A 26903-nucleotide genomic window follows, 5' to 3' on the forward strand; every position below is an offset into this window, starting at 1 on the left:
CGTCATAAAGCAAATGTTGTTTTAGGTGAAGCTGCCCGAATAAAATGTATTACATAAATAATACACACGCCCACACACAGACACACGCACACGCACACGCACACGCACACGCACACGCACACGGGGCAGGGACTCATCCTTCTTAACTCGGGTGTCGGAGTCAGTCTTCACACTCTGGAGCTGGATGTACTGAACAAGCATCATGCTCTGCTTCCTCCTCCTGGTATGTAGCAACCTTGACTTTCAGTCTTTTTGTAATTAACATAGATTTAATCACTTTAGCTTTTTATATGTCATTATACAGTATATATACCTCAAAGGTTACAATGTATTATTATTCATTCATTATCTAGAATCTGTCAAATTTGTGCCTAATTTTCCAGCACAACCAGTATAAAAGTTTACTGACATGTATTTTTGTGCTGTTGATATTTCTGTGCAGGCCATAGACTTTTCTCCACACAGTTTTAAATGAGTTCGTAAACTAATTGGTGTCAAAATTACCTCTTTAGTGCACAAACAACTGTTTAGAAATATTATGTATGTAGTGTACAAAGTACACCTCGATAATGCCTGTGTATACACTTCATGGTAACTGGTTCACCTACTATGAGGACAATAAGTCAATTTCATTCCGCAGCGAATAAATGTCATAAATTATGAGCCCCTGCCTATTGCCTTAATCAATTATACATACTTCCCATGTTAGGACGAGACGTTTCAGGTGTTGTTTGGCTGTTTGGCTTTCAGGTTTATTATTTGTCAAGTTCAACATGTTCAGAGCTGCTGAGACGTCACAGGAGGAATTGGATAATTGACTCCTACAGTATTGAGGAGGAGCATAAAGGACCTTTCCCGTACGAGCTGGGCAAGGTGACAAAATCACAAGTTTGCTCAGACTTGATGCATACGTTTCAACACACAAACTGTTTTACTGGAAAAGGATGTGTATTCATTTTTAAACTCAAACACCAGATCTCATGATTTGATTAACCTATTGATTACCATAAATATAGATGATCGATAATTAGCTCTATTTTGACTTCTGCAATCACACTTTATGGCTTCTATTCTGACATGCATTGCACTTCTGTCTGTACTGGGAGAGGGACCCCTCACTTGTGACTTTCCCTGTGGTTTCTGTTAACATAAGTATTTCCTCTCCCTATTCGAGGGTTAAGGACAGAGGATTTCACACCTTGTAAAGATTGTAATTTGTAAATAAGGTGTATGCAAATAGAATTTGATTGATTGCTTGATTGAATTATATCCAAAAGTAGATCATGAGTTATATACATCAAACTTTCTCACTGATGAATCCAAGTCTTCGATTCTTTGAAGCTGAGTTGTGTTGTGTTATAGATAGATATCGACCGGGACTATGTAATCTACTTTAATCTGAATGGACATGGAGTGGATAAGGAGCCAAAGGGAGTCCTCTCCATTAATTCAACGTCCGGCACCATATGGGTCCACAAAGCCGTGGACTACGAGGCCCGTCCCCAACTTGAGGTCAGACTTAACATATACTAACAACAGCTTGTAGGTTTTCCAGCTAACAACTTCACCTCAGGTACTGGCGTCGACTTTATGAGATTGCACAATAAACGTCTCGAATATATATATTTGTAAGGACACACATAAATCAACATTTCTGTAACAGCTGGCTCATTTTAAACTGCAGTCCCTCTGCAACATGTTTTTGAATCATTTGGATGATAAAATCTAAATAACACCATAAGTACAAAACCAGAATGATACAAGCACAATGAATACCGAACAAACAAGAAGAGACAGAAGACATGTTAGCAGCAGGTAGGACAACAATGAAAAACAGTAAAAACAAATAATCAAATTATAACACAAGTTAAAAATGTTCATGTTTGACAGGATTGCTCCAGTGCATATTATATGTGTACACTATTGTTGCTGTTCCAAACTTTCAAAAAGTTTAATAATTCTTCTGTTTTTTCTATCGAAAGCACCATCATTTGTGAAACATCTTTGTTTTACCGCATTTCATATCACCACAACACTCAACAAGTGAATCGTATTTATTTCTTTACACTGTGACGAACTTTGAGTCATGTCTTTCAATCCACAGTTGAAATTTCAGGCCAGAAGGGCAGATTCAACAATTGACACTAGATTAGGAGTTGAGATTTCCATACTGGACATCAATGACAACCCACCAAGGTTTGACAAAGATCAGTTTGATATCAGTGTTCCTGAGGATCTAGCACAAGGTAAATAATCAAGTAAATATGGCTCTTTTTCTATTTTACTATGTGAAGTACTTTATTCATTTCTTTGTTATTTCCCTCAGGCTACCTTGGCATGACTATGGTGGCCTCTGACAAAGACAAGAGTGGAACACCTAACTCCACCTTCCACTATGAAATCAAATCTGTGTCTCCAAAACCTGCGGACTCTGAATTCTTCATTGAGAAAACTGGAAGCATTACATTCAAAGGATGTCTGGACCATGAGGCAAGAGTCTCTTTTTAAACATGTCACTCATATGACATGTAAAAAATATACTGAAAATCAAGTGACAGTTGCATACATTGTATGACATGTTTCAATGCTAATATGTACAACATACTTGCGTTGAGCTCTGTCCAAGTATCTGAGTATTTTGAAACAAACTTTCTGAATTTAGCCTACGAAAACTAAAATCAGCTGAAGATTATTTTAAAAGCCATTTTGTTTAAAAACTAGGTTTATTCCCCAACAATGGCTTTTTAGCAAAGAATTACTCCATATTTTATATATTTATTCCTGTAATAAGTTAAAACTAATTTACAGCAGTGCATTTTGTGCCAGATGATCAAGTAACCTTGCAGGGAAGGTACAGTGACCAGATCTGTCAATGACACTATTGATCTAATCTGTCTCTTTATTATTTCTTTCTTTCTATATTAAGGCCTCTAAAAAGATCAGTATAGTGATTGAGGTCAAAGATCACGGTGAAGTCGTCAGCTTGTCCAGTTCAGCCACTGTTGTCATTCATGTCCAGGACAGCAACGACCACCTCCCAACCATCAGCGGACAAACGGTAAGCGTAGGCACATCAACCTCAGAGGAGGCTGCTGGGAAAAAAACGTTTGTTTTGGCCCCTGATGTACAAACCAACCAGTGCTTCAAGAGCTGGAATGATCCGCTGATAAAACCTATTGGCAACAATGTTGATTATTTACTTATATATAATCACATTTTGGGAAAAAGTCCAAAGGTTCTCAAATGTGAATATTTGCTGTAGTTTTCTCAACACATTACATCAATATATTATTTGACGTTTGTCGGGTAGTTCCCAGAGTTGTTCTACTATCTGTAATTTCTACTACCTGGGTAAAGTTACCTATCGAGGAAAAAACAAAACCCAAAGTTACTATCCTCCCCCTGACTTAGTTGCTCAACAACAGTATAACTTTTCCCAAGGAGATAAAAAACAGAATAGCCCAATGAAAGTGAGCCTGAAACAGATGGTGTTATTACTTGTGCAATCAGTGATTACTGCATGATGACAAGTTGAATCAAATTCCGTTGTCAAATGCCACTTTAAATACTTGACACACAGAAAATGATTTGTTGTTACACAACGTTACAACCACTGAGCACAATCTAAACTAAAACAAATAAGGCCTTAGACACACTAACAAGCACTTTACAATTTCAAATTCTCTGAATGGGCATAAGGGGCCCATTTTTTATAATCAATGTAAAATGTAGGCTTGTAAGGGATTCTATTTTATATTTGTCTGTAGTGGTTTAAAAAAATAAACATATGGTGAAAATACTACTATGCTAATGGTAAATCAAATTGTAATAAATAATATTGGAGAATGTTTTTTTCCATCACTCTAAAAGTGCATCTCCCAAAAAATTGTTTCTTGTTTAAACCAAATGAATATCCAGCAACAAAAATTCATGTTCTGAAGGATTAAAATGTTCACATCCTGAGACTCATTTGCAGGGAAATATATTATGATACAACATGCAATAGATTTAACATAGACTTTCTAAATGTTTATCCAGGTCATTTTACACATTTATTCAGCGAGCTCTTTGAGCCACTAAACAGCGGTATTATCAACTCATGTACATCTTGCATGCAGAACATGCAAAACATTAAGGAACTGACAGATTTCTTCGTTTGACATTTTATTCTCTCGGATTCAAACTACAGGGCCCAGATAAAGTGAAGGAGGAGACAAAGGGGTCTTCTCCTCTGCGGCTGCATGTGACAGACCAGGACACTCGGAACAGCCCAGCATGGAGAGCCAGGTTTACCATACATGGTGATGAGGGAGGGCACTTCAAGATTGAAACAGATCCAGTCACCAATGATGGAATCCTGACTGTTGTCAAAGTGCGTGTTGTTAGGTTGCATGTTTGACATTATAATGACACCCATCCCTACATCTGACATGCAATTACTACCTTCATGTTTGTCATGATACATCGGCTCCATTTGAAGTTAATGTTTTTTTAATTCTATGATTTAATTGGATGAGAAAATATTTGCTGCATGGCGCATATATAATGAATTATTTACCATACCTGCTGTTGGTTTCAGCCTTTAGACTTCGAGAAGGGAGCTCAGAGGGAACTGTCCATCTCTGTGGAAAACGAGATACCGTATTTCTTCTGCAAAGTGAAGGAGAGGACGTCCTCCGGTCCCTGGACAGTTGAATCCAGTAAAGGGGACCATGCTAGTGCAGCTCAACCTCACACAGTAAACGTCACCATCGAAGTGGAGGATGTCAATGACCCCCCAAAGTTCAGGGAGAGTGTGAAAAAGACTGTGGTGAAGGAGAACGCCCCCACCGGGACCTGGTTAGGGAACGTCACTGCTGTTGATAAGGACTCCAGTCACACAAATACATTTGTGTAAGTGGGATTTTATTTTGAGATATTTGAGCTTTTATGCTGGACCTCTTCCTCAGTGACCACTTCATCATATGTATCTGTCCGCAGGTACAAGGTGGGACATGATCCTGCTGACTGGGTGACAGTGGATCCCCACACAGGCAACATCACAACAGTCAAACGTCCGGACAGAGAATCTCCTTTTGTTGTTAATGGTGTCTACACTGTCATACTGCATGCAGTGGATAACGGTAAGACTCAATGTGTAGCAGCCTGCAGATACACAAAGCAAGTATTTCATATTTTTACTGAGGAATTGTTTTATTCACCATCTGTTTTTCACTCTTGAACAGGAGAGCCACCTCTTACAGGCACATGTACACTGCAAATCTATGTGATTGACCAGAACGACAACGCGCCACAGCCAGAAGTGCAACACTTCGATGTGTGTATGTCTAACATGTCCACCACCGCCAACATCACAGCCTCTGACCTGGATGGAGATCCCTTCGGGGGGCCTTTCACATTTGAACTGCTGGGGGATGTCAAAGGGAAATGGAAACTCAGGCCCTCATATGGTAGAGAAACATTTCCTTGTAGTTAAATATCACAGAAAACATTTTTAAAAAACCAGCCTGTCCAGGATGTACCGTGCATCTAGCCCAATGTCAGCTGGGATTGGCTCCAGCTCCCCCTGTGACCCTCAAAGGATGAGTGGGATAGGGAATGAATGGCTAGATCAGTGGTTCTCAAATGGGGGTACGTGTACCCCTGGGGGTACGTGAAGGTACTCCAGGGGGTACGTGAGCATCCATTCAAAAATCCTTTAAAAATTGTTATTTAATAAATATTCAATAAAATATAAGTGTTTAATAAATCAGACACTGATGGCACAGCACTGTGTATTACATCTTTTTTCAACCAAAAATGCTTTGCGCTGGTTAGGGGGTACTTGACTGAAAAAATATTTCACAGGGGGAACATCACTGAAAAAAGGTTGAGAACCACTGGGCTAGATGATAGAGCCATCACGTTTTGTGTTTATTTTGTACAGGTTACACTGCTGGTCTGGTGAAGGAGCCTGGTTTGTATGCCGGACAACACACGATCGATCTGAAGATCACTGACATGCAGGGCGAATTTGGCGTCTACAACCTCAGCGTGACCGTGTGCGACTGCTCTCTGTCGGCCAACTGCCGAACCCAGCGAAAAACTGCGGCAAAAGCCGCCTTTGGTGCTATAGGCATAGTGTTTGCCTCTCTGCTTGCACTTCTCTGTAAGAAGTGCCTTTTATAAGTATCCGTACACACTGTAACATCTACTGTTTCTTATCGTTATGATTCTTCTAACTGGAAGTCTCCATCCCACTGACAGTTGTGATGCTGATGGCAATCATCTGCTCTCACAAGAAAGAGTTCACCGTTCTTGAGATGGAATCAGCTGGAAATACCCTCCTCAAATCAAACACTGAGAAGCCCGGCACAGATTGCAAGGTCACTGCTTGAAAACTTTTAGAAACAAACCAGTGACGTTTTCATTTAAAATATATTAGCAACACTTTCTTCTTTTTAAGGTTTATGACAACGTCCTGGCAGTGTTCAAGAAACACCAAGCTCAATCTAACTGGCAAACGCTGAATGATGGGATGCATCGTACGAATGTTGCACCAGAAGTGGGTGCTAAGAGTTTATTTGGAGAATTTTTTTTCACTGGGAAATAGGTTTGATATCAAAAAATATCCCAAAACATAAATTGTTACATACAACAATGAAACTATTTAGTTATCATGGATTTATTGTTCTGTAACTCAGCTGTTAATCACATTTGCTCCCGTCAAAGAAACAAAGCTACGTGAATGGACAGATTCCAAAAGTGGATTACACAAGAGTATACCAGTCCCACCCCCACATGGACGGTAACCAAGTAAGTAAAGGATACAAATCAAAAGTCAACATTTCAAAATGTACTTTTTGCTCACCTCTGTTTCATTCCTTCCGATCATCAGATGATCGGGAACTATGGTACAACCAAAGGCCACCGCAGCTCCCACCAGGTAGAGTGACTGTTTGTTGGTGTGTGCTTATCACTTTGAGGCAGCTGTTGAACTTATTTAACCTTGTGTACAGCCTAAGGAGATGGGCACAATGAATTCCCTCTCCATAAGAAAACCAAGCTTTCCCCTGGATGAGACAATTCTCAACCTGCTTCATCAGGTTGGTAACCTACATGCTCAATTTTTATAGCCCAAGTGCTGTGACTTGTCTGCTGGAATGCATGTATGAGCCTGTCGTGGTAAAGAACTCAGATTTTTTATGTTTCCCTCAACTGCAGAAGCTCACCACTCTCCAGGAGACAGAGGGCAACCGGCCAGACGCTCTGTCTCACCTGTACGCAGAAGAGGGCAATGACGACGACGATCAGGAAGAGCTGGACAAAATCAGCATTCCTGACGATGAGTCATTCGAGAAAACGCTGCAAAACTTAGACCCCAAGTTTAACAAACTTGCCTCCATTTGCAAACCACAAGATATACTTAACAGAGAATGTGCTTTTTAATCAGTTAGCTACTTCCATTAGGTGAACAGGGGAACCAACCATACATTTTATCAACTATAATGCAGTTTAGAGGTGAAGGGATGTTTGTTATAAAGGTTTTGGGTTGAGTTTGATCAGTAGTTTCTCTTCGGATTGAGAATTAGCAGTATCAGATGAAAAGCCAGTCTGTTAAGTTTGTTATTTAATAGCAACTGTTAATTTCTCCACAGTTTATTTTTACAAGAAAAAAAAAAGAAGAAAAATGAAGCACAGCTGTCTGTCCATCCAGCTTTCAGTCCTCAGAACAGTCTGGAGTTACATTTGGAGTCAGGTCAGAGACATTCAATACATTTAGTAAAAAAAAGGAATTAAATGCATGTCTGCTGGCCTGTTCAAATAAAGTGCACGTTGCATGCTTCCAAACCAACTACCAATGAATACATTTGCTTTTAGTGCACAGCTGCTGGATTAAAAATAAATTACTCTTCCATTTCATACAAGGGTTCAAAGTACATTGGGGATAACGAGAAAAAAAAATTGCTACTAGTGCTTCAAAAAAGGGGGAAAATAGGGAGGTACTTTTTGATTAGTAGAAAACTACAATATTATTTACAGAAATTTGGAAGAAAAAGACAAAGAAAAGCCTTTACACTCTCCCACTGCCAACTTTTGGGAGGGGTCGCTGCTCAGTGGCACTCTGGCCCCGGTTCCCTCGGCCTCTAAATCCCCTGCCTCTCAGGAAGCGGCCGGGCACTCCAAATGTTTCCATGTTCAACTTCTTCTCCTCTGCCCATGTTGTTCTCCTGAGGATGCACCACATTTTAAAAGCAAGTACTGCAGGAGCATGGTAAACTCCTGAGGTAGGAGACAGCTGTCCAAAGTTACATAATCACCTGGGCTTCAGGTCTGAGGAGATGTTGTCAAAGAAGCATTTGGTTTTGTCGTAGTATTTATCAGCAGTAGTTTCCGCCTCCATAGCCGGAGTTTCTGGGGCCTCTTCAGTCTCCACCTTCTCAACTGCAGTAATTTCACAAAAGGAAAAAAAAAAAAATTAATAAATGTATACACCTAGAAGCGTTTTATACTGTGCCCACTGAAAGTGAGGTGACTGGTAACCTCAAACAACATACCTACAATCTCCTTTGTAAGATCATCTTTAAACTGAGCGTTTGCAGTTTCAAAATCAAAGTCAGAGTCAAACTGCAGAGTTGTAGCCTTGGAGTTTTTAACAATAAGTTGGCCTCTGCTTCGATTCCTGGACCTGCGACTGCCTGAAAAAGGTTCAGACACATACAAACACCGTTGTAAATCTGGTATAAAATCAGTTAGTCTAGAGTTTATCAGGTTTTGGATATTTACTTCTGTAATCTACTGCACTTCTGTCAGTATCTGGGTTTAAAAAAAACTTTCAATAAAAATAGCTAGTGAGAAATTAAATGTTTTGTGCATTCCTCATTTCTATACCTTGTTTTTGCCTTGGCTTCTGGTTCTCTGTAGGTTGGCTTTGAATCTTGGCTGCAGTTGGCTGGGATGGTGCCCGCTCTAAACAAGAATACATAACATGCTTTAAGGAGATTCTTATTTTAGTTGGATTAAAAAAAGGAATTCAAGACACTAAATTTGGTGGATGTAAAGTTCCACTATTAAGTTTGCTTACTGGTGGGTACATTCTCCTTCTGAAGCTGGGAACCGGAGAGTTGGGTTGGGCGAACAGGCTGTCTGCTCAGAGGCTGGGTTGAAGCTTTTCCTCTTTTCTGGGCAGCACTGACCAGTGGCACGGTCTGGACGGCCTGCTCGACCATGGGGGCTCTTCTGACAGGGATGCCATGGAGTCCTGGTACTGAGGGCAAAGGAACAAACATGGCTGTGGCTTGATCAACTGCAGACGTGAGAAACAACAAAATGTCTCATCTGCCACCGAAGTGTCCTACAAATTATTAGTACCTAGGCCTAGTGCTGCATTGTACTGCTGGTTGAGTAGAGAACTAGCTGCCAGCTGGTTGTAGGTGGGCATCATGTCCCTGTATGGACTCCATCGCGGGTGATACGCTGCAGAGGAGCCGCCAATGGATGACTGAAATCACAGAAATTAAAGACATAAGGAACTGCTTTCATCAGTTGTGACGATTATTACTTTTATCTGTGCCAAATACATCTGCATAAAAGTGCACAAGAAGTCAGACCAATCTCTGAGCCAGGCACCTGCACAATGGCAGGGTCACGGGGCAGTCCATGGTGTGATTTCGGTGGCTCGGACACAGTGATATCCTTGATATCACTTCCCCTGAAAATGATGTATTCATAAATTTCGTCTTTTGGTGGCACTGGTCGGTTAGTGTGTCTGTCCTCTGTCCCGTAGGATTTCACTGTTATAAAGACAAGAGTGAGGAATTTGGTTGATATTCAGCAGTAAAAGAGAGAGTGAAAGGGAAAACACGTGTGTCCCACATCGCACTAATCAGACTCTGAACCTACCTTTGGCCAAAGCGACTGTGGACCGGTCTGTGTCGACGGAGGACAGAATTCCTTCGTAGCGGATCTGCGCCTTGGATATCAGACTGATTTTGCTGCCGATGTACGGGGTTCCTGCTCCGGTGCTCATGTTTGCAGAGAGAAGTCCTCAGGCTGAGAAGAAACCGCAGCAGGAATTAAACCTCGGCTCTCCAGCAGTGTGCGCAATCAGCCGACAGCTGCAGCGCTTTATAGGAGCGCTGGTGACGCTCCAGTGCGCGGCCCCTCCGTTACCTGTGCGTAACGGAGGGGGGAGGGGGGGTTCTTCAGTCCGCCGGCGCACACCGACAGGAGAGGGGTCTGTGGAGTCTGTGGATTGGGGCATATTGGACGACGCACACAAACACTCTCAGTCTGTGGCATCAAACTGGGTTACTGACAGAAGCCACAGCAAGTGATTTAAATAGTTACAACGTGTATTGTTTTATGCTCTTGTTGACATGCATTTTAGCACTTTTACCTCTTCCATTTAACCTGTGTACAAAGTTTAAATAAATTGTGTGAAATTAAGAGATATTGGACAATAAAATGTTAATGTATGTTAAAGGGATAGTTCACCCAAAAAATGATCATTGGTCATTATCTACTCACCACTATGCCGATGGAGGGCTAGGTGAACAGTTTGAGTCCACAAAACACTTTTGGAGTTGCAGTGGTAAACAGCCTTGCAGCCAACTCCAATACAATTAAAGTAAATGGCCACCAATTCTTCAAACGTAAAAAAAACCGCTGTTTTCCCCTGAAACTCCAAAAGTGTTTTGTGGACTTAAACACTTCACCCCAAGAACAGAAAGACTCTTAGCTGCAACAAAAGTGCTCTGTTTATTACTGCTATGCCTATTTTCTTTATTGTCGAAGTACATGAAATAAAAAGTGCCAGTGCATTAACAGTTAAAAAGTTTTCTATTTGCTGCAGTACTTGGAGTTGCAGTTGTGTGTCCAAGAAAAATAAAGCCGACAGAGAGCCAGTTACATATCGTCACCCTCTTAAACTAATGGCCCAAGTCATTTTTTCAGGTTTTTCAGAAAACACAAAAAAAAATTACCAAATATTGAATATATGGCAGAGGTCTCCAACAGGGGGTCCGCGAAATTTTTGGTTGATTAGACAATTTCTTATATATTTTGAATAAAAACAATTTTTTACAACCAATTTTTTTTCCACAAATTTAAATGTCTTTAAATACACATTAACATGAATCCAACATATTGTATCGAACGGATAAATGGAGGCAGAAGACGCAGCACAAGCTGCCTCTAGACACTGCACAACAGGCATACTATAATACCAGTCAAATGATGTTATGATTACTAATATTATGTTCAAGTGAGATTTTCATTAAATAAAAACACAAAAGTAAAGAGCCCTGAATCATGGAAATAACTTCAGCAGCTAGGTAGATTTTTGTTCTTCTTGATGCAGCTGCCATCTTGAAAAGCTTGTAAAATTGCCTAAGTCACACTCTTGACAGGCCATTATACTACAGAATCGCATGATCTGTTCAACTGAGGATGTAGGCGATTTTACCAGAGGTGGCCAGCATCATGAGGAGATGAATTAGGCAAAGAAAATCATTTGATGACTTTAGGCCATTATTTTAGGAAGGTGCCGATATTGTTTTGGTACCTCTGCCAAGCAAAGCTATGATTTAATACCTGTTGGTTGGCTTGTTTGGTGGGTTTGGCAACAGGATTGTATAAGAGGAACTGAAAATTTCAAGAGAATAAATTAAAAGACATTAATTGTAACTCTTCCAGGCAAAGTGGTGGATCCAGGAGTGTTTTCATCACATTACGGGATAGGGTGGGGTTTTTACATTATCTATGTTGTGCAGAGAAAAATTCATGGGCGTTGATGCAAAAAAATCAGGCATATGTAGGGAACTGATATCTACAAAGGTGCGTAATTTGGTGCGGGTTGATTGAATTTAAGCAGACTTGGGCCTTGATGGAGGTATGTGCTTTATTGAGTGCCATTCTAGTTTCATTGTTAGCAGGATTACGACAAATCTATTCAATGGATTTCAAGAAAACTAGGTGCAAGGATTGGACATAGGTCCAGAAAGAATCAATTTCATTTTGGCTTAGATCCGGACAAAGTGTTGGATCAAGGATTTCTTTTATAACTTTCTTTTACATTGTGAGATGGCCTGCTCATTGACATTTTGATGAAAGAAAAAAATCAGGCACATATCTAGCAGACAGCTATCTATGAGTGTGTGCAGTTTGGTGTGGCTTGATGGAATTTAAGAATCTCCTGGGGGAGGTATGTGGTCCATCCTTCTGTGTTTGCCTATAATGCAGTACACAGTAGGAGCTGCACCTTTGGCCAATAATTTGTACATTTGTAAAAGAGGAAAAATACAAGGACAAATAAACAGGAAGCTACAGCTTGTGCTGTCATGTTTATGTTAAAATGTGATTCCTAATGTTTGATCATTATAAATTGTATAAGTCCTTAGAGCAGCCATTGGTGCTTCCCACCCAGCCTCTGTGCAGTTAATGTGAAATGAGAATAAAAGTAGAGTGAAGTTGGATTCATGGGAGTAAAGTCTGTGTGTGGCTGTAACAGTAGTAGCAGTAAATCCCATGACTGTGTGACAGCTCAGTGTTTCCCCTCGGTGGAGGGTGGGGCCTCAAGCGCCTCTTCACAACAGCAACTTTACTCAGTAGCCAAAACAGTGCAGCCATCTTGCACGGCTCGTCGAGACCGACTCAACTGAGAATTGTGTCCCGTTAGCTTGTTGTAAATCACGGTGTCTCTCCACCGGCAGTGGCTCGGTGCGGGTCTGAGTCGGTGCAGCGGTCCGCACGGAGCTAACGCGGCGGCGGCAGCGGGATATTCGATGGAGACGTTCGGTCTCCGGTACGACGCTGATCCGTGGCGCGCAGCCTCTGGACTGACAGTTGAAGCCGTTGGCAACGCCTCTTACAAGGCGCAGCAGCCAATCACAGCCCGCACAGCTCCCCGCACCGAGACGGCCAGCCGCTGTGCGCACGCGCACGTCAGTTGGTAAGTACCTAACCTCAGTTCTCATGAACCCGCAGGAGTGTGAAGATGGCGGCTCTCCCGGGCTCGCTGGATGAGCTGCCCTCACACACACAGGTGAATAAAGCGCTGGTCTGTCCTCCTGTCCGGTCTGTAGAGTCACAACTCTCCGTCCTGAGTCTCAACGACCACTGGGGCAGGCGGGAAGCAGCCGCTTATTACACGGCTATAGTTCCGGGACAAGCGGGCAGCGGCTAATGTCCAGCTGGTACTTGGTCAACACGGCCGTAAAGGCAGGTAACTGAAACTGTTGTTTTCCTCTTTGTCTCCACAAGAGTGCACACGAACAGCGGAGCTGACCGAGCAGACCGGTACATGTGTCCTGCTCCATCACACCCCGCAGTGTTTGTGCCGCTTCTGAACAAGTTGAGGAGCTGGGGGGGTCTCGTCACAGCGAGGTGCCCATGGTTCAGCCATGGACGCATCGACGGACTCCACCGCAGGAAACGATCCTGGCAAAAAAACACTTGTTGCTGGCGGTGGTGCAACTTCCCCTCACCCGGGGAAAGTAGGCTCAGTGCAGACCTGCAATGGGAGCCAAACCATGAACTCTTCAGGAAGCGCTGCCGCTCACGGGGCTGCTGCCGTGTCTGTGGCAGCTGTCAGCAGCGGAGCGCTGGTGTCTAAAGGGCTGTCCGCTGCCATCATGCCGCCCGTCTCCACCACCGTCATCCAGACGCCTCTCATGCACTCTCAGAGTGTTGTGTCCTCGACTCAGCCTGTGAACCAGGCGGCAGGAGCCACCGTGACGCTCGTCAGGCCGCCTATGCAAACCGCCGGGTCGGGTGCAACTTTGAATGGGAACAATAATGTGGTGGCGGCCGGTGCAACAGGACAGTCAGGTGTAAACAATGTCCAGCATTCCACCCCGGGCTCTTTCAGCGCCCGGCCGCACATTATCAAGGCAGAGCCTCCCACAACGATCATACAGACAGCCCCGCATCCCGCTGTCACCTCCGCCCCCTTCAGCTCCCCCCGGTTTCCGGCGACCGTGGCTTTCGGTCCAGGTGGGACCCGAGCGCTGACCCCTCAGATGTTGTCCCCGAGGCTCCCGCAGCCCCCCACAGCGCAGCCCAGTGTGCAAAACTTCCAGATTCCCCCGGGTGAGTGGGGACATTTACTTCCACTGATTTAGAAAACTGATTTCACTTTTATCCACCCTTTTCATCCATTATCTCAAGATATACTGTACACAAAACATTCTTGTTAAGTGTTGTTCTTCCAAGTGTGTCCATTTATGAATGATGCTTTGACACTGCTTCTCGCCTGCAATTCTAGCTGATGATATGCTTCTATTTAAGTTGTCTCTTGTCATACAGATATGCTCAAGTTGTCTAATGTGTGGTCTGCCTCGGTGCAGGGATGGTGATTATTCGCCATGAGAGTGGACAGCTGCTGATGATTCCTCAGCAGGCTCTGGCCCAGATGCAGGCCCAGCCGCAGGGAGGCATGACACCTCGACCTGCAACACAAACCAACGTGCCTCTTGGTCAGGTGAGATCACACGGTCTGCTCAGCAAAAGCTTTACATGGTCAAATATTATGTTTCACTTTATTCCCATGAACAGCCTGCCTTCCTGTCTGTATCTTAGGGAACCACCTGTTGAGTATCATATAAGATCTAGTATAGCGCACATGTAGTTATATGGAAAGTAGTGGGGTTGAATTGTTTTGTGTTATTAGTCTTGTATTATGTCTTGTATTATGTAACATGGATTCATTAAGATGTAGTAGATGCCCTTTCTGGGTGGATGAAAGTTATTTGTTGCACATCATGTTTTACCTTCACTTCCTCTCAGGCTCCTGGAAACATCAGCAGACAAGTGGCTCCCAGCACCATCATCCGACAGGGCTGTCCCGCTCCAGCAACACTCGCTGCGACCACCACTCTTCACAGACCTCCTATTCTTCAGGTAACTTCCTTCTGTATGTGGGTGTCAAACCATTCCCTGTCTTTATTTAGCTCATTGCACATGGTTTTGCCTCCATTTATTGAATAAACGATGGACTTTCCCCAAGTCTTGAGCACGGTGTCACAAAGCCCATTTGCCACAGAATGTAAGGACATCAAATGTTACGTTTGTCTGATTTACACAAAGTGTGACACAAAATGTAGATCATTGAAATCAGGTCAGCACTGGGGATGATATTAAGATACTAAGGTATTTATCACGTGGGAACAAGATGTTGTCTTGTGCGCACTAAATAGCTGGTATCCAACAGATTGAAAGAATATAGCTTTTCGCTTTGACACCAAATTCTTCACCATTGTCTTATCATTCAACTCTCCTCTTTACATGATAGGACTTTGTTAAGTATTGATAACAAGGCTTTTACAAATCAGTTGTTTTTTTTCATATGCTGATACACAAATCAACCTGATTGGTTTTATATACATATAAAATGAAATAGATAGTGTTTCCAGTGTGTGTCCGAACACTGTGTAACAGAGACTACTTAGTCAGCACAATCTTACATTGTGATACAGTATAATAGATGTTTTTTTATTTGCTCGGGTTTATTGGTAATCCTGAACCTTGTTTCCTGGATTTATTATAGCCGATCTGAGACTTAGACTTGAAGTAATTGTTTTTATTAATAGCGAAATATTCTATAAACGCTCTAAGCTAAATGGCTTAGGATCTGCTGGACTCAAAACAAGATGTCTCACTCCCGTATAGGACAAAATAGATCATGACATCAAAGTGTTTTTCTTATTACAATACACAGACTAAAAACAGACTAATTCCATACTGACAACATTGTTCTGTCAGTCTTGTGTCCAGGGAGCATGGCAGGAAAAAAGTGATAAAGGCAATTAAATTATTTTTAACACCAAATTTAACTTTATTGCAAGAGAAGCTCATCTGATTTCTGTCGGGAACTAAAAATGTAAAAGTTTGAAAAACTACAACCCACTCTCTCCATTAAAGAAGCAACTGTCAGGTTTTCAAACCTTTCAACTCCGTTAATAACATGTGATTGTGATGTCTTTCCTCAGAGCTCAGTTGGGGCTGCAGTACCAGGAATGACCCCCAGGACTTTCAGCCAAACAGCTGGGACCACAGTTACCTCAGTAACACTGAGCAAAGTGAGTTGTGCTGAGTTCAAGTGATCCAGTGGAGCAGGGTGTCTGCTCGTACTGTAACAGTTCACTGCCAAAGTTGTTTCACCATGTATTAATGATCAAAATGAAGATTGAGCATGTCGCGGCATATAACGCAGTTATTCACAAGTGAAACATGACTTTGTTCATTAACAGAATGTGTTGTGTGTCTGGCAGGAGACAATGGAGAATGTAAATAAATGTAAGAGCTTCCTGTCTACATTGATAAAACTGGCTTCCAATGGCAAGCAATCAACACAGACTGCAGCCACCGTGAGAGAGCTGACTAAAGACCTGTTGGTGAGTGCCCTTTATATACAATGTAAATTCACTAATGAAAGAATCAGAAAAAGCCCTTCCTGGAAAAGCTTTAACCAAGAGACAAAACATCTGTACCTGTTTGTTTCGTACTTAGGAGGGAAAACTGGAACCTGAGGAGTTCACCAGCAGTTTGTACAAAGAGCTCAATTCCTCACCCCAACCTTACCTTGTGCCTTTCCTCAAGGTGAGAAAACTCGTGCTCTGCACTCATTGTCTCGGATGTACCCTCCAGCACATATTAGCAGACGTATTTTTTTCTTGAGCCGGAGGAAACATCTATAAGTGCATTTCTTTAATGTCTGTATGCCTGCTTGTCTCGTGCAGAGAAGCCTCCCAGCCTTGAGGCAGCTCACTCCAGACTCAGATGCATTCATCCAGCAGAGTCAGCTCCCCCAGCTGGTCTCAGGTCCAGTCTCCTCCACCTCATTGACCCCCACCACGGTGGTCCTAAGCAGCCCTGCCCCTCGTCTTACTGCCCCAATCAGCAGGCCGCAGCTGCAGCCAGGCATCAGCAAGCAAGGACAGACCGCTTCCCTGGTAAACTATACTGTTGTGTATATCTGGCCTTGTTCAGACCTGGTATTAAAATCCATCCAGAAGGAACAGATCACGTGTGGTCAACTCTGTATTCAACACACCTGACATTAAAATGTGTCTCCTGTGACCACTTGTGATCAGATCTCACTTCCACGCTCATATGCATATAATCACATACGTCATTTCTGTCCGCGAAGACCAAATTATGTTGTTTTTACCCAGTCCGAGTTTACAGATGTGTCCCACGTCACTGTGTTTTCATGTGTCTCAGTGTTTGTGTGTCTGTGTGTGTCCACGCAAGTTAGTGCGAGAGAGGTAGAGATAGAGAGGAGTCTGGAGAGGCTGAATGACTCGTGCAGCGGCTGTAACGAAAGTTTTTACCAATTTAAGAAACAAATTACTATTCAAGACGTATTTGGGTGCTTTCAGTCCTGTACTTACCTCTGACCACTTATGCTCTGATCACTCAGGACAGATGTTAATACCAGGCTCTGATGTCAGCTCCACCAACTCCACTTCAAAACTTTGAATTATATGCATATCAAATGTAACACAACTGAAATCTCCCATAACCTCAAACTGTACAACAAGACGTCACATACGTTTATCACCGTGGTAATGACAGTCAGAATCCTTTTCAGGTTCTGCAGCTTCAGCAGCAGAGGGCGACAGTGAGACCTCAGGTAACCTTACCAACGACCCCCATGGTGATGCTCAGGAATCAGGCCCCTGGCCGCATCATGCTAGGACAGCAACAGGTCCAGCTCAGAGAGCTGCAACCAAGTGAGGTTCACTTCTTTCTGTCGTGTGTTTGTCTTTCTTTGGATGAGCATGAGCATTTATTGTGTGTTTCTCTGCTGTAGCAGCCTTCACTGCAGCTCACAAGAACAAGCTAAGAGAGGCTGGCGGCACTTTCAAGTAAGAGCAACAATAACTGTAAATCTACTTTTCATAACTTTTCAAATATTCACAGCAAAATTAAAATGTTTTTTTTTAAATTCTCATCAACATTCCTCAGCTTAAAAAATAACATGTTTTCATATAAGGGCTGAAAATTTAATAAAGAAATATTGGTGAACACAGTATGCTCAAGTGAATTCCCACTTTCATCGTGGATTCTTTAATTAAATTAAATTCTATACAATTTCATTTGTATAGCACCAAATCACAACATACATTATTTCAAGGCACTTGACATGGTAATGTTGAGACCTGACAATATTAGAGAGAAATCCAACAGTTCCCACAAAGAGCAAACTCTTGATGACAGTGGTGAGTGGAAACTCCCTTTTTAACTGGGTGGACTTCTGCCTCAATCAGTTGAGATCGTCGGTCTAGTGACATGGTTTGTCTCACTGCTTTTATATTTAAAAGGGATTATGACGACATCAACGATGTGGCCTCCATGGCTGGAGTGAACCTATCAGAGGAAAGCGCCAATATCTTAGCATCCAATTCTGCACTCGTGGGAGCGGTGACACATTCCTGTAAGGATGAGCCTTTCCTCTCCTGCTCCTTGTTGCAAAAGAGGATGCTGGAGATAGGTGAGACACTTAAACTTGAACAACATTACTTTCTATACAGTGCCCATCCAATCATCCATTTCCAAAACACAGGTATTGTGCTGTTTGTTTTCCAGGGAGTAGGTATGGTGTGACTAACCTGGGTGCGGAGGTGGTGAACTTTGTCTCCCATGCTACTCAGCAGCGACTCCAGAACCTGTTAGAAAATGTTTCCCACGTGGCCCAGCAGAAAAATGTCAACTTTAAGGTTTGTTTACAGCTTTAAAACAAGTCATACAAGCTTTTGGTTTGGATTTAGTATTAACCAGATTATTGCAGACAAACAAATAATACAGGTGCCATGATACTGAAGGTTGTACAATATTTACTATGTTGCTTTACCATGAAATTGACGGCTCCATCATGGTGTTTTTTGCATCCGCATGTAAGCGACAATTCTTCTATCGTACGTTTGCAGGAGGATGACAAGCATGAGCAGAACAGTGACGTGCGTGCTCAGCTGAAGTTCTTTGACCAGCTGGACCATCTAGAGAAACAAAGAAAAGAGGAGCAGGAGAGAGAGATCCTCCTGAAGGCAGCTAAGGTACAGAGTCATGAACATCAAACTTTAACATAATTCATTCACAGGTCAATATTGAAATAATGCAATAACCTCATTGTATTAAACAGTGATGAACTGTGAAGTTTTGACATCTTCATATAATTGTTTTGTAATAAAAGCACAGAAAATTATTTTTGGGAGATTGAAAAAAAAAATACCTTTAAAAAAACCTTTAAAACATGCATTTTGGTTGCATTGATGTATTTCATTGAGGTGGAATGTCATTGATGATCTACTACTTTTAAATAGACTTTCAGCAGTGAACGGGCTCCAGTTTTCTTCTTATTATATTCTCTTACTCTGATATCTTCTATTTATTAAAATATAGATGAAATCAAGGTCATTTTATTAATAATAAGAAGTGTGTAATGAATGCTGATTTGTGTGTCGTGTGTTGGTGTCCTGCATCTTTTCATCTATATTCTCTAAAGTTTGACAAATGTTCACTAGCGATTAATTGTCACTCGCCCTCAGGATGCCTGTTAGGATGTAACTCAAAGTGCTAAAGTTTTATTCTGGTAACTCTGTGATTATATCGAATAAGATGGCTTTAATTAATTATTTGGGACTTACAAAACAAGTTAAAGCTGTGAATAGGTTTTTATTGAGAAAGGGTAAATCATAAAAACTCAGCTTTAAACGTAAATATTTTAGTTGTGGAAATATTCAGGGGATTTCTACCAGCATTGGTTCCTAACGTGCGTCTTGCATTTGGCCCCTGCAGTCTCGAGCTAGGCAAGAGGACCCAGAGCAGCTGCGCCTGAAACAGAAAGCAAAAGAGGTAAGATGAGAGGAGGGGGTGCGACATTCAGCTCATCTCTGCGTCTGTGTGTTAAGCACCATATGCTTAAATTCCATGTTGGTATGTGTGCGTCGTCCAGATGCAGCAGCAGGAGCTGGCTCAGATGAGACAGAAGGAGGCCAACCTGACGGCACTGGCAGCCATCGGCCCCAGAAAGAAGAAGAGAATCCTGGACTCTCAATCCGCCTCTGCTGCAGCTGAGGTAACATTAGTGACAGGACATTGTTACCTCCCCTAAGGAGGTTGTTTTCACTGCTTGTTTGTTTGTGTGTAAGAATAAACTACTGGACAGGTTACCACAAAACCTGGTAGAAGCATGGGGTGTGGGAAACAATCCATTAAATTGTTCGGTGTGGATCTGGATCAGGGGGCATACCCAGGATTTTAAAAAATCATTTTCTTCAACATTGTGAGATAGGGCATTTTGTGGCATTTTCATAGATTTTTAGGGAATATGTTCATGATAGAATCAAAAATCTGGTACAATACATTCTATATGTCCTGTAAGTGTGCAGCCCAGTAAATTACTCCCTGGCAATTTGGTAAAAATGTCAAAAAATGACCAAACCAGTGCCAAACCTTCATACTTTATTGGCCCGTGTCCCATCCTTCCACCATGAAAATCTGTTCGTTAGATTTTGCGTAATCCTGCCGACACCAAACAAGCAAACAGGGGTAAATGGTAAATGGACTGTATTTGATATAGCCCAGTCTTATTTATCCTTACAGAATAAGTTGCATTCACCCATTCCCACACACATTCATACATTTCATTCATTTCTAACACAAACCATTCTCACACTGATACAGCAGCCATCTGTGAAGACATAACCTCCTTGGTGGAGGTGGTAACCATGACAGTAATAGTATCACCAGGCTACATTTGAAAATAAATGATTATGAGTAAAATTATTGGTTATAGAATTTGCTCATGTAAGTGTTAACAGTGTGAACGTCTCTTACTGACAGTCCACACTACCGTGACAAAACCCTGCAGTCATTCTTCTCTGTTCTGAGTAAAACAAATATTAATGAAGTTTCTTATCAGTTGGAGCAGAGCGCTGGACTCTGCTGACTCTAGTAATCACAGATCAAATTTAAACACGTCAACCAGTCACATTTAATCAGTACAACACTGGGGTCTTCATAATGTGACAGACCTTTACTCACCATGCTGCTGCTGCTGCTGCTGCTGCTGCTGCTGCTGCTGCTTCTACAGTCTACACATCCCTGTTACTGCAGTTCATTGATTTTTCTCTTCTCCACTACACATCTCGATTCATGGTTCCTGAGCCACAGTGAAGCTTTCCTTCTTTGTTTTTCACACATGTTTGGATTCTGCTCCATTTTGTGTTAGTGTTCCTTTCAGTCCCCACTGAATCAGCTACTACAAGAGCAGTCTGTTCGGCAAAAAACATTTTCAGCCATTTGCTGGTACAAATGATCCTGTGTTCTCTGACAGAATGGGTCTATAAAAACAATTGCTCAGAAAACAATGTGTTATATCTGTACTTTTATTTACCTTATCTCACAAAGGTTCTTATAATTTAAAGATAGTGTTTATTTGTACACCTGCTTCGCCCCCAGTGACAATACTGCTGCTTTTGTTCTGTTTCTCTTCTTGTAGACTTATTTATATTTTTCCTTGAAAAATAGAAGAAAAAATACCCATAGCTGCGTTGTATCCTGTTCAGAACAAAGCAAATTGCTGCAGCAGTGAGCAAGTGGTGTGAAAGATGGGGAAATCAAACAAACACACAGTGGACAAAACACAAGACGTTGAGTTGTGTAGTTTTGAGCCACACAGGCGACGGCTGCAGGCCTTCCTAAATATTAACAGTTTCGGGAAATACTCAGAACAGCTCATCTTTTAGTTATTCTGACCATTCATCCACTTCCTTCATCTATTTCAACTATTAATCCTTTTCTTTCAGCATCTTTTTTAAATCCATCTGATTCAAACATTTATCTGCTACTTTTAGTTTGACCCCACTGCTGGGGTGTGTACTGCTTTTAATGCCCTCTCTATTGCAACATATTGTGTTCAGATGTTTCAGCTTAATCCAAATATGGATTTATTTTCACTTCTGCCAAAGAGGTTGTTTTCATCACTCTTTGTCTGTTAGTTAGCATCATCATACAAAAACTACAGGATGATTACAGCAAAACTTGGGTCAGGGGAAAAAACTCTTTGGGTCCAGATTCAGATCAGGGGGCAGATCCAGGATTTGTCTTTCTCTGTCTTGAACATCACGAGATAGGGCATTATCTTTGGTGGAGGTATGAGCTCTCAGATGGCCTTTCTAGTTTTAAATCAAATCATAAAATGTATTTTTTCATATTCATATTGGTTCAGCTATTCCGTAATCTTGCGCTCACCAGGCAACTGCAGAAGTCAGGCTAACCTCCCTAGTTGGGAATCACTGACTGTATGTTTATGGATCATCCTGAAGAAAACCATGCCAAAGAACATTCAAACACAAAGGCCTGATCCAGATGGTGCTTTTACACAGTGAACACACGAATCAACTCCACTTCTCCCAGTGTTTCCACAGGGTCTTAAAAAGACAAGAAAAGTCAAAAATCTAATAATCTGAATTGTGGGCCTTAAAAAGTTCTAAATATACTAAACATAATTAATTTAGATGTGAAAGTATAAAATATATGTGAGTAAAGATGCATTCAGGCACAAGCTCTTTCCAATGGTTATGTTCCACCGTGTCTCTCTGTCTCATCCTGCAGGGATCAGGAGCAGGCCCCTCTTTGCCTGGTGGGGCGGGTGCGTCCAGCTCCAGACCCACGCGGCAGCGGATCACACGCGTCAATCTCAGGGACCTGCTCTTCTGTTTGGAGAACGAGAAATCTACCAGTCACTCTCATTTCCTCTACAAGGGCTTTCTGAAATAGGCTTGATGTCAGAGAGGAGGATGAGGAGGAGAGGTGAGAGGAGGGGGAATGAAGTGTGTGGAGAGACCGGCCGCTCCCACCACAGAGAGAGTGATACAGACTCTAGTGTATGAAGAGGAGAGGAGCAGCTACTTGGCACATTTTAGGGTTTCTCAGTCGAACCTGATAACCTGACATACAGCAGTAGCTCCAAGTGACGGACTTTCTTCCTCTCTCCTCAGATAACGCCTATTTTCTTACAGAGCAGTCGTGGACTTATGCCCCTTTATTCAGCCCATACAACTTATTTTTCAAAAAAGGATTAAAATAAAGGGTTTTTGTACGAACAAATGACTTGTATGAATATGCACTGCAGCACAGTACAGTTTATTTTCTGATTATTTGTTTGTGCAGTAGACTGCAAAGCAACGGAAATCATTTGTTTTATTTTACAACCGACTAATTTTATCAATGATGATTCAGTTTTTTTCTGTCGACTGAATTAGTTTCGGCTTCAAACTGTATAACCTACTGAGTTGCCTTCCTAACTATAAATAAGCCATATAGCCACCCGGAAACTATTAACCCTGCTGTGTCTCCTGAGGCAGTAGCTCGCTCTCTCTCTCTGTCACCTCCAGGTCTTTACTTGACTTTTTTTTCCTGCATATTTATTCACGTATCTCAACACTTAAATTAATGATTAGTTATTTATTTAACTTCATGTGACACCTCAGTTGTTTCATGTAGCTGTGATTCAAAACACATTTAGTGGTGTGTGTGTAGATTTCAGTGTGTATGAAGAAAAAACACAAATCTGTTTATTGTTCTTTTAAAATTAGTTCTGACGTATATTCATATCTAACACTTCAGCAGTTTTCAGAAAGCATCTCACCTGCTCTGCGATACCAAACATACATCTACCTGACATTTCTATTTTTGTAGATGCCCCTCAACACAGCTTTTTACTCTTTTAATAGTGACTGACAGTATCCTCAATAGTTTCCTGACCTGCTTCTATTTTTGTGTGCTACCTGACAGCCCCTTGGGTTTTTAGTACCTACGACTAAAGAAACTGGAGTTTCTTCCTGTATATTTGTAAATGTTACACCTAAAGTTTTACACATGGTTTTGTATAGAATCAAGAATATACCAATACAGCACAAAGAAAAATACATTTTCTCTATTGAAAGTTTGAATAAAAATTGATTTTACAGTAACTCTTGTGATTTGCTGTTTACTCTGGGTCATAAACATGTGTTCTATTATTATCCACTAGAGGGAAGCATTGCATTGTGAGAAGATGTAGATGTGTTTTGCAGGTGGGGATGAGTCTTTGTGGTAAAGGAGCTGAATGCCTTTAATTCCTTCTTCCTCTACCTGTTCACAGATAATTCCAGGTAATCGTCTAACATCTGCAGGGCCACGTGTAGAACACAATGCGTCTCCCATGGGTCTATACATCTATTGAACACAACTCCCATGAGCTAAACACAGCTCAACCCTAAAGGAAAGCACACTCATACACAGTCTGCCACCAGCCTGTGCTCTTCTCTGCTGGGCTGTCTTGTTTGAGTCCGTCTCCATTATCAGCCCAACACACGGTGCGGTGGCAACATCTGCCACATCAGCTGCTACCATTCACCACAACCACGAGCTGGAAATAATCAGGCTGCTCTGCCAGCGGGACAGTGGCCTGATGTTAGAATGATTGGGAGCAGCTTTTGTATGTGCGTCAACCAAAGAGGAACAATAAGTAGATTTCGAGCCATGAGTGGTGATGAGCCTCAATTTCATTTTCCATAATAAAAGTACATGTAGGAGCCACTAGGTGGCAATAGCTCATTTGACCTCATCACATGCTGCTGACGTGGACTCAAAGTGCATCCTCAGGTTCTGGTTCACACTCAATATTACCTGGTTACATTTGGTTGACTTAACATTAAGATGTCAATGCCTCTCGTGCTCAATATCCCCCACAGACTGTGAGTTCAATCTGTCGGACTCTCTCTGTCTTTTTTAATATTTTAAAACAACCACAACAAAACAGTGAGAAGTAGTGTGTGTGCTAGATGAAATGCAAAGCCAGATAAACCAGGCTTTCTTTCACGAGCCCGGGCCCAGTGTGGCCTGACAGTCCGTCATGGCATCTCTGTCTGGTGATTCAGGTGAGCCATCGCCCTTTGTGCTTCATCCCAATCCAATATTTTTCCTGGTAATCCCCCTTCCACTCCTCAACACCGCTGCTCTTTCAGAGTTAAGTCCACATAAGCTCCCTCTTGAGTGCCAGAGGCAGTGCAACAACAGGGATGGTGCCGTTGCCTAGCGACGTCTCCGTCGCTGCACCTGAGGGTGTTGGGTAAACACCCTGAGCCTGCCAGAGGGAGGACGGGGTATAAGTAACATCCCTGTTTCCTTCCATGGCGATCATTGAAGAGAGCTCTTGTTAATTTGTTTCATTCTGTGTTGTCATTTTTGCTTTTTCCTCCAGGGTGAGATTATATAATAAACCACATCTAAAGCAAGTTGATTTGTGTGTGCGTGTGCGTGTGCGTGTGCGTGTGCGTGTGGTGTGGTGTGGTGTGGTGTGGTGTGTGTGTGTGTGAGAGACTGTCTGTATTTAGTGATGGAGCTTTTGTCTGATTCCCCGATGGGCTCTGACTGCTCTGACGGTGCCTCTCAGCTGTTCCTCATGCACTTTCATGACGAGTCTCCGGTCTAAGATTCTCGGCTTGTTTACGCTCACAGAGGGACTCACATTTAATGATGGTTCGAGGCTAATGAAAGCTCCCCCACCCCCTCATTTTTTCCACGAGTCAGAAGGTTATGAAATCCTTTATTCAGGTAAGACCCCTGTAGCTACATGAACAAGGGCTGTGAAATTTTCTACATCGACATTACTTTGCGAACCAGTGACTTCAGAATTCCACCCGTGATCCGGCCGTGTTCACGCTGTGAGACAAATGCAATACTAAAAGAGAGTTAATTAATTTGATCCTTTTCAACGCCTCCTTGCATATTGTTGATTAAGCTTTGAGCTTATGAATAAAACTCCTATGAGCGACAGGAGAATGTGATTTGGATGAAGTGATGTGGCACAGTGTGATTCAGTCGCTGCTCCAGTAGACTATAACCACTCTAATCCAGGGGTGAAAGAGAATGATTTTCAGCCTCTCATGAGGAATCACTGAAATATAACATGGAACAACAGTCCATTATTTTACACCGCCTCACAACTCCATTTCCTGTGCTTCCGTGCCCTCGTTCCACCCAGGTTAATGCTGACTTTAGGTTTCTTTTGTTATGGGGTTGACCGGGCCAGGCCGCTTTGGCCCGGAGATGCTATAATAAGGCCAGTGTTTACGAGCGCTGCTGAAATGGGTTTGTAAGCGCGGCTGAACCTGTGCAGTATTGACGCCGGGGTTAACAGCCTGTTGGCCTCTTTAATGGAGCTGAATCAGGCCGAGCAGCAGCCGGTGTCAGCCCACGGGAGAGGAACATCTCCATTTCATAAGTCCTCTCCTATATGAGTGTGCTGAGCAGTCACACCTGTGGTTCATACAGGAGACACGTGTGACACCATGTTCTTCAATACAGAAACTAATAAGCTAATAAGCATGCTAAACAATGCGGCCATTTGCATTTCAACCCACTGATCTTTCATCTTCTTTTTAAAGTGAGGTGAACAATATTTAGTTTTATATTGATCTTGTTATGAAGCCAGTGACTCTTCAGAAATACACGTGTGACTAACTTAAATCAATGTTTGGAGATAGTGATAGAACAGAATCTCTTAAAGCACATACCTCCACCAGAGCTGATTGGCCACCTTACCGCTCTCATTGAGATCAGATACACAAAGCATGTACTGAAATGTTCTGCAAACTGTTTGCATTAAAAAATATCCATTCTATGGTAGTTGAGAGGAATATTTGTTACTGCACAGTAACTGAGTAAAGATCACGCCTCTAAAATTGCTTATTTTCAGTCAAAAAATCTGGATCATTATCTGGTTCCGAACCAAATTTCATCTGTTCATAGAATTTATTGTTCTACACATGCCTGAAATCTTTTATTAAGATCTCATTATAACATCAGGTATTCACAAAAATGTTGAAAAACAAATATTAAAGAAAGAAAGAAAGAAAGAAAGAAAGAAAGAA

General features: G+C 42.1%; 3 protein-coding genes across 5 annotated transcripts; 2 read left to right on the top strand and 1 right to left on the bottom strand.

Annotated features, from left to right (window-relative positions):
- The first annotated feature begins 83 nt into the window (after positions 1-83).
- On the top strand, positions 84-7463 carry cdh27 (cadherin 27). Its single transcript, XM_047339329.1, has 17 exons — positions 84-223; positions 751-873; positions 1363-1512; positions 2105-2246; positions 2327-2490; positions 2927-3058; positions 4190-4372; positions 4580-4893; positions 4981-5123; positions 5226-5450; positions 5927-6148; positions 6229-6365; positions 6446-6544; positions 6712-6795; positions 6878-6925; positions 6999-7085; positions 7204-7463. The coding sequence occupies exons 1-17, from the start codon at positions 203-205 to the stop codon at positions 7426-7428; spliced, it is 2499 nt and encodes an 832-aa protein (XP_047195285.1). The 5' UTR covers positions 84-202; the 3' UTR covers positions 7429-7463.
- A 128-nt stretch (positions 7464-7591) lies between these two features.
- Positions 7592-10096, bottom strand: LOC118105423 (protein LSM14 homolog B). Its single transcript, XM_035153167.2, has 8 exons — positions 9883-10096; positions 9610-9773; positions 9352-9481; positions 9065-9247; positions 8872-8949; positions 8538-8678; positions 8301-8424; positions 7592-8210 (listed from the first exon to the last, which is right to left on the bottom strand). Exons 1-8 carry the CDS (start codon positions 10007-10009, stop codon positions 8054-8056), a joined length of 1104 nt encoding a protein of 367 aa, XP_035009058.1. The 5' UTR covers positions 10010-10096; the 3' UTR covers positions 7592-8053.
- Positions 10097-12922: 2826 nt separating this feature from the next.
- Positions 12923-23960, top strand: LOC118105216 (transcription initiation factor TFIID subunit 4). 3 transcript variants are annotated; one of them, XM_035152723.1, is made up of 16 exons: positions 12923-13024; positions 13243-14070; positions 14328-14461; positions 14767-14880; positions 15969-16058; positions 16251-16373; positions 16489-16578; positions 16719-16931; positions 17573-17714; positions 17795-17849; positions 18306-18475; positions 18571-18701; positions 18912-19037; positions 19780-19836; positions 19937-20059; positions 22600-23960. In XM_035152723.1, exons 2-16 carry the CDS (start codon positions 13383-13385, stop codon positions 22762-22764), a joined length of 2421 nt encoding a protein of 806 aa, XP_035008614.1. In that variant the 5' UTR covers positions 12923-13024; positions 13243-13382; the 3' UTR covers positions 22765-23960. The 3 variants fall into 3 exon arrangements, with proteins under 3 accessions (XP_035008614.1, XP_035008613.1, XP_035008615.1); XM_035152722.1 differs by having other exon boundaries at positions 12934-14070; XM_035152724.1 differs by having other exon boundaries at positions 12934-14070; positions 17798-17849.
- Positions 23961-26903: the final 2943 nt, after the last annotated feature.

The sequence above is a fragment of the Hippoglossus stenolepis genome, chromosome 3 (assembly GCF_022539355.2).
Source record: "Hippoglossus stenolepis isolate QCI-W04-F060 chromosome 3, HSTE1.2, whole genome shotgun sequence".
NCBI classification, from domain to species: domain Eukaryota; kingdom Metazoa; phylum Chordata; class Actinopteri; order Pleuronectiformes; family Pleuronectidae; genus Hippoglossus; species Hippoglossus stenolepis.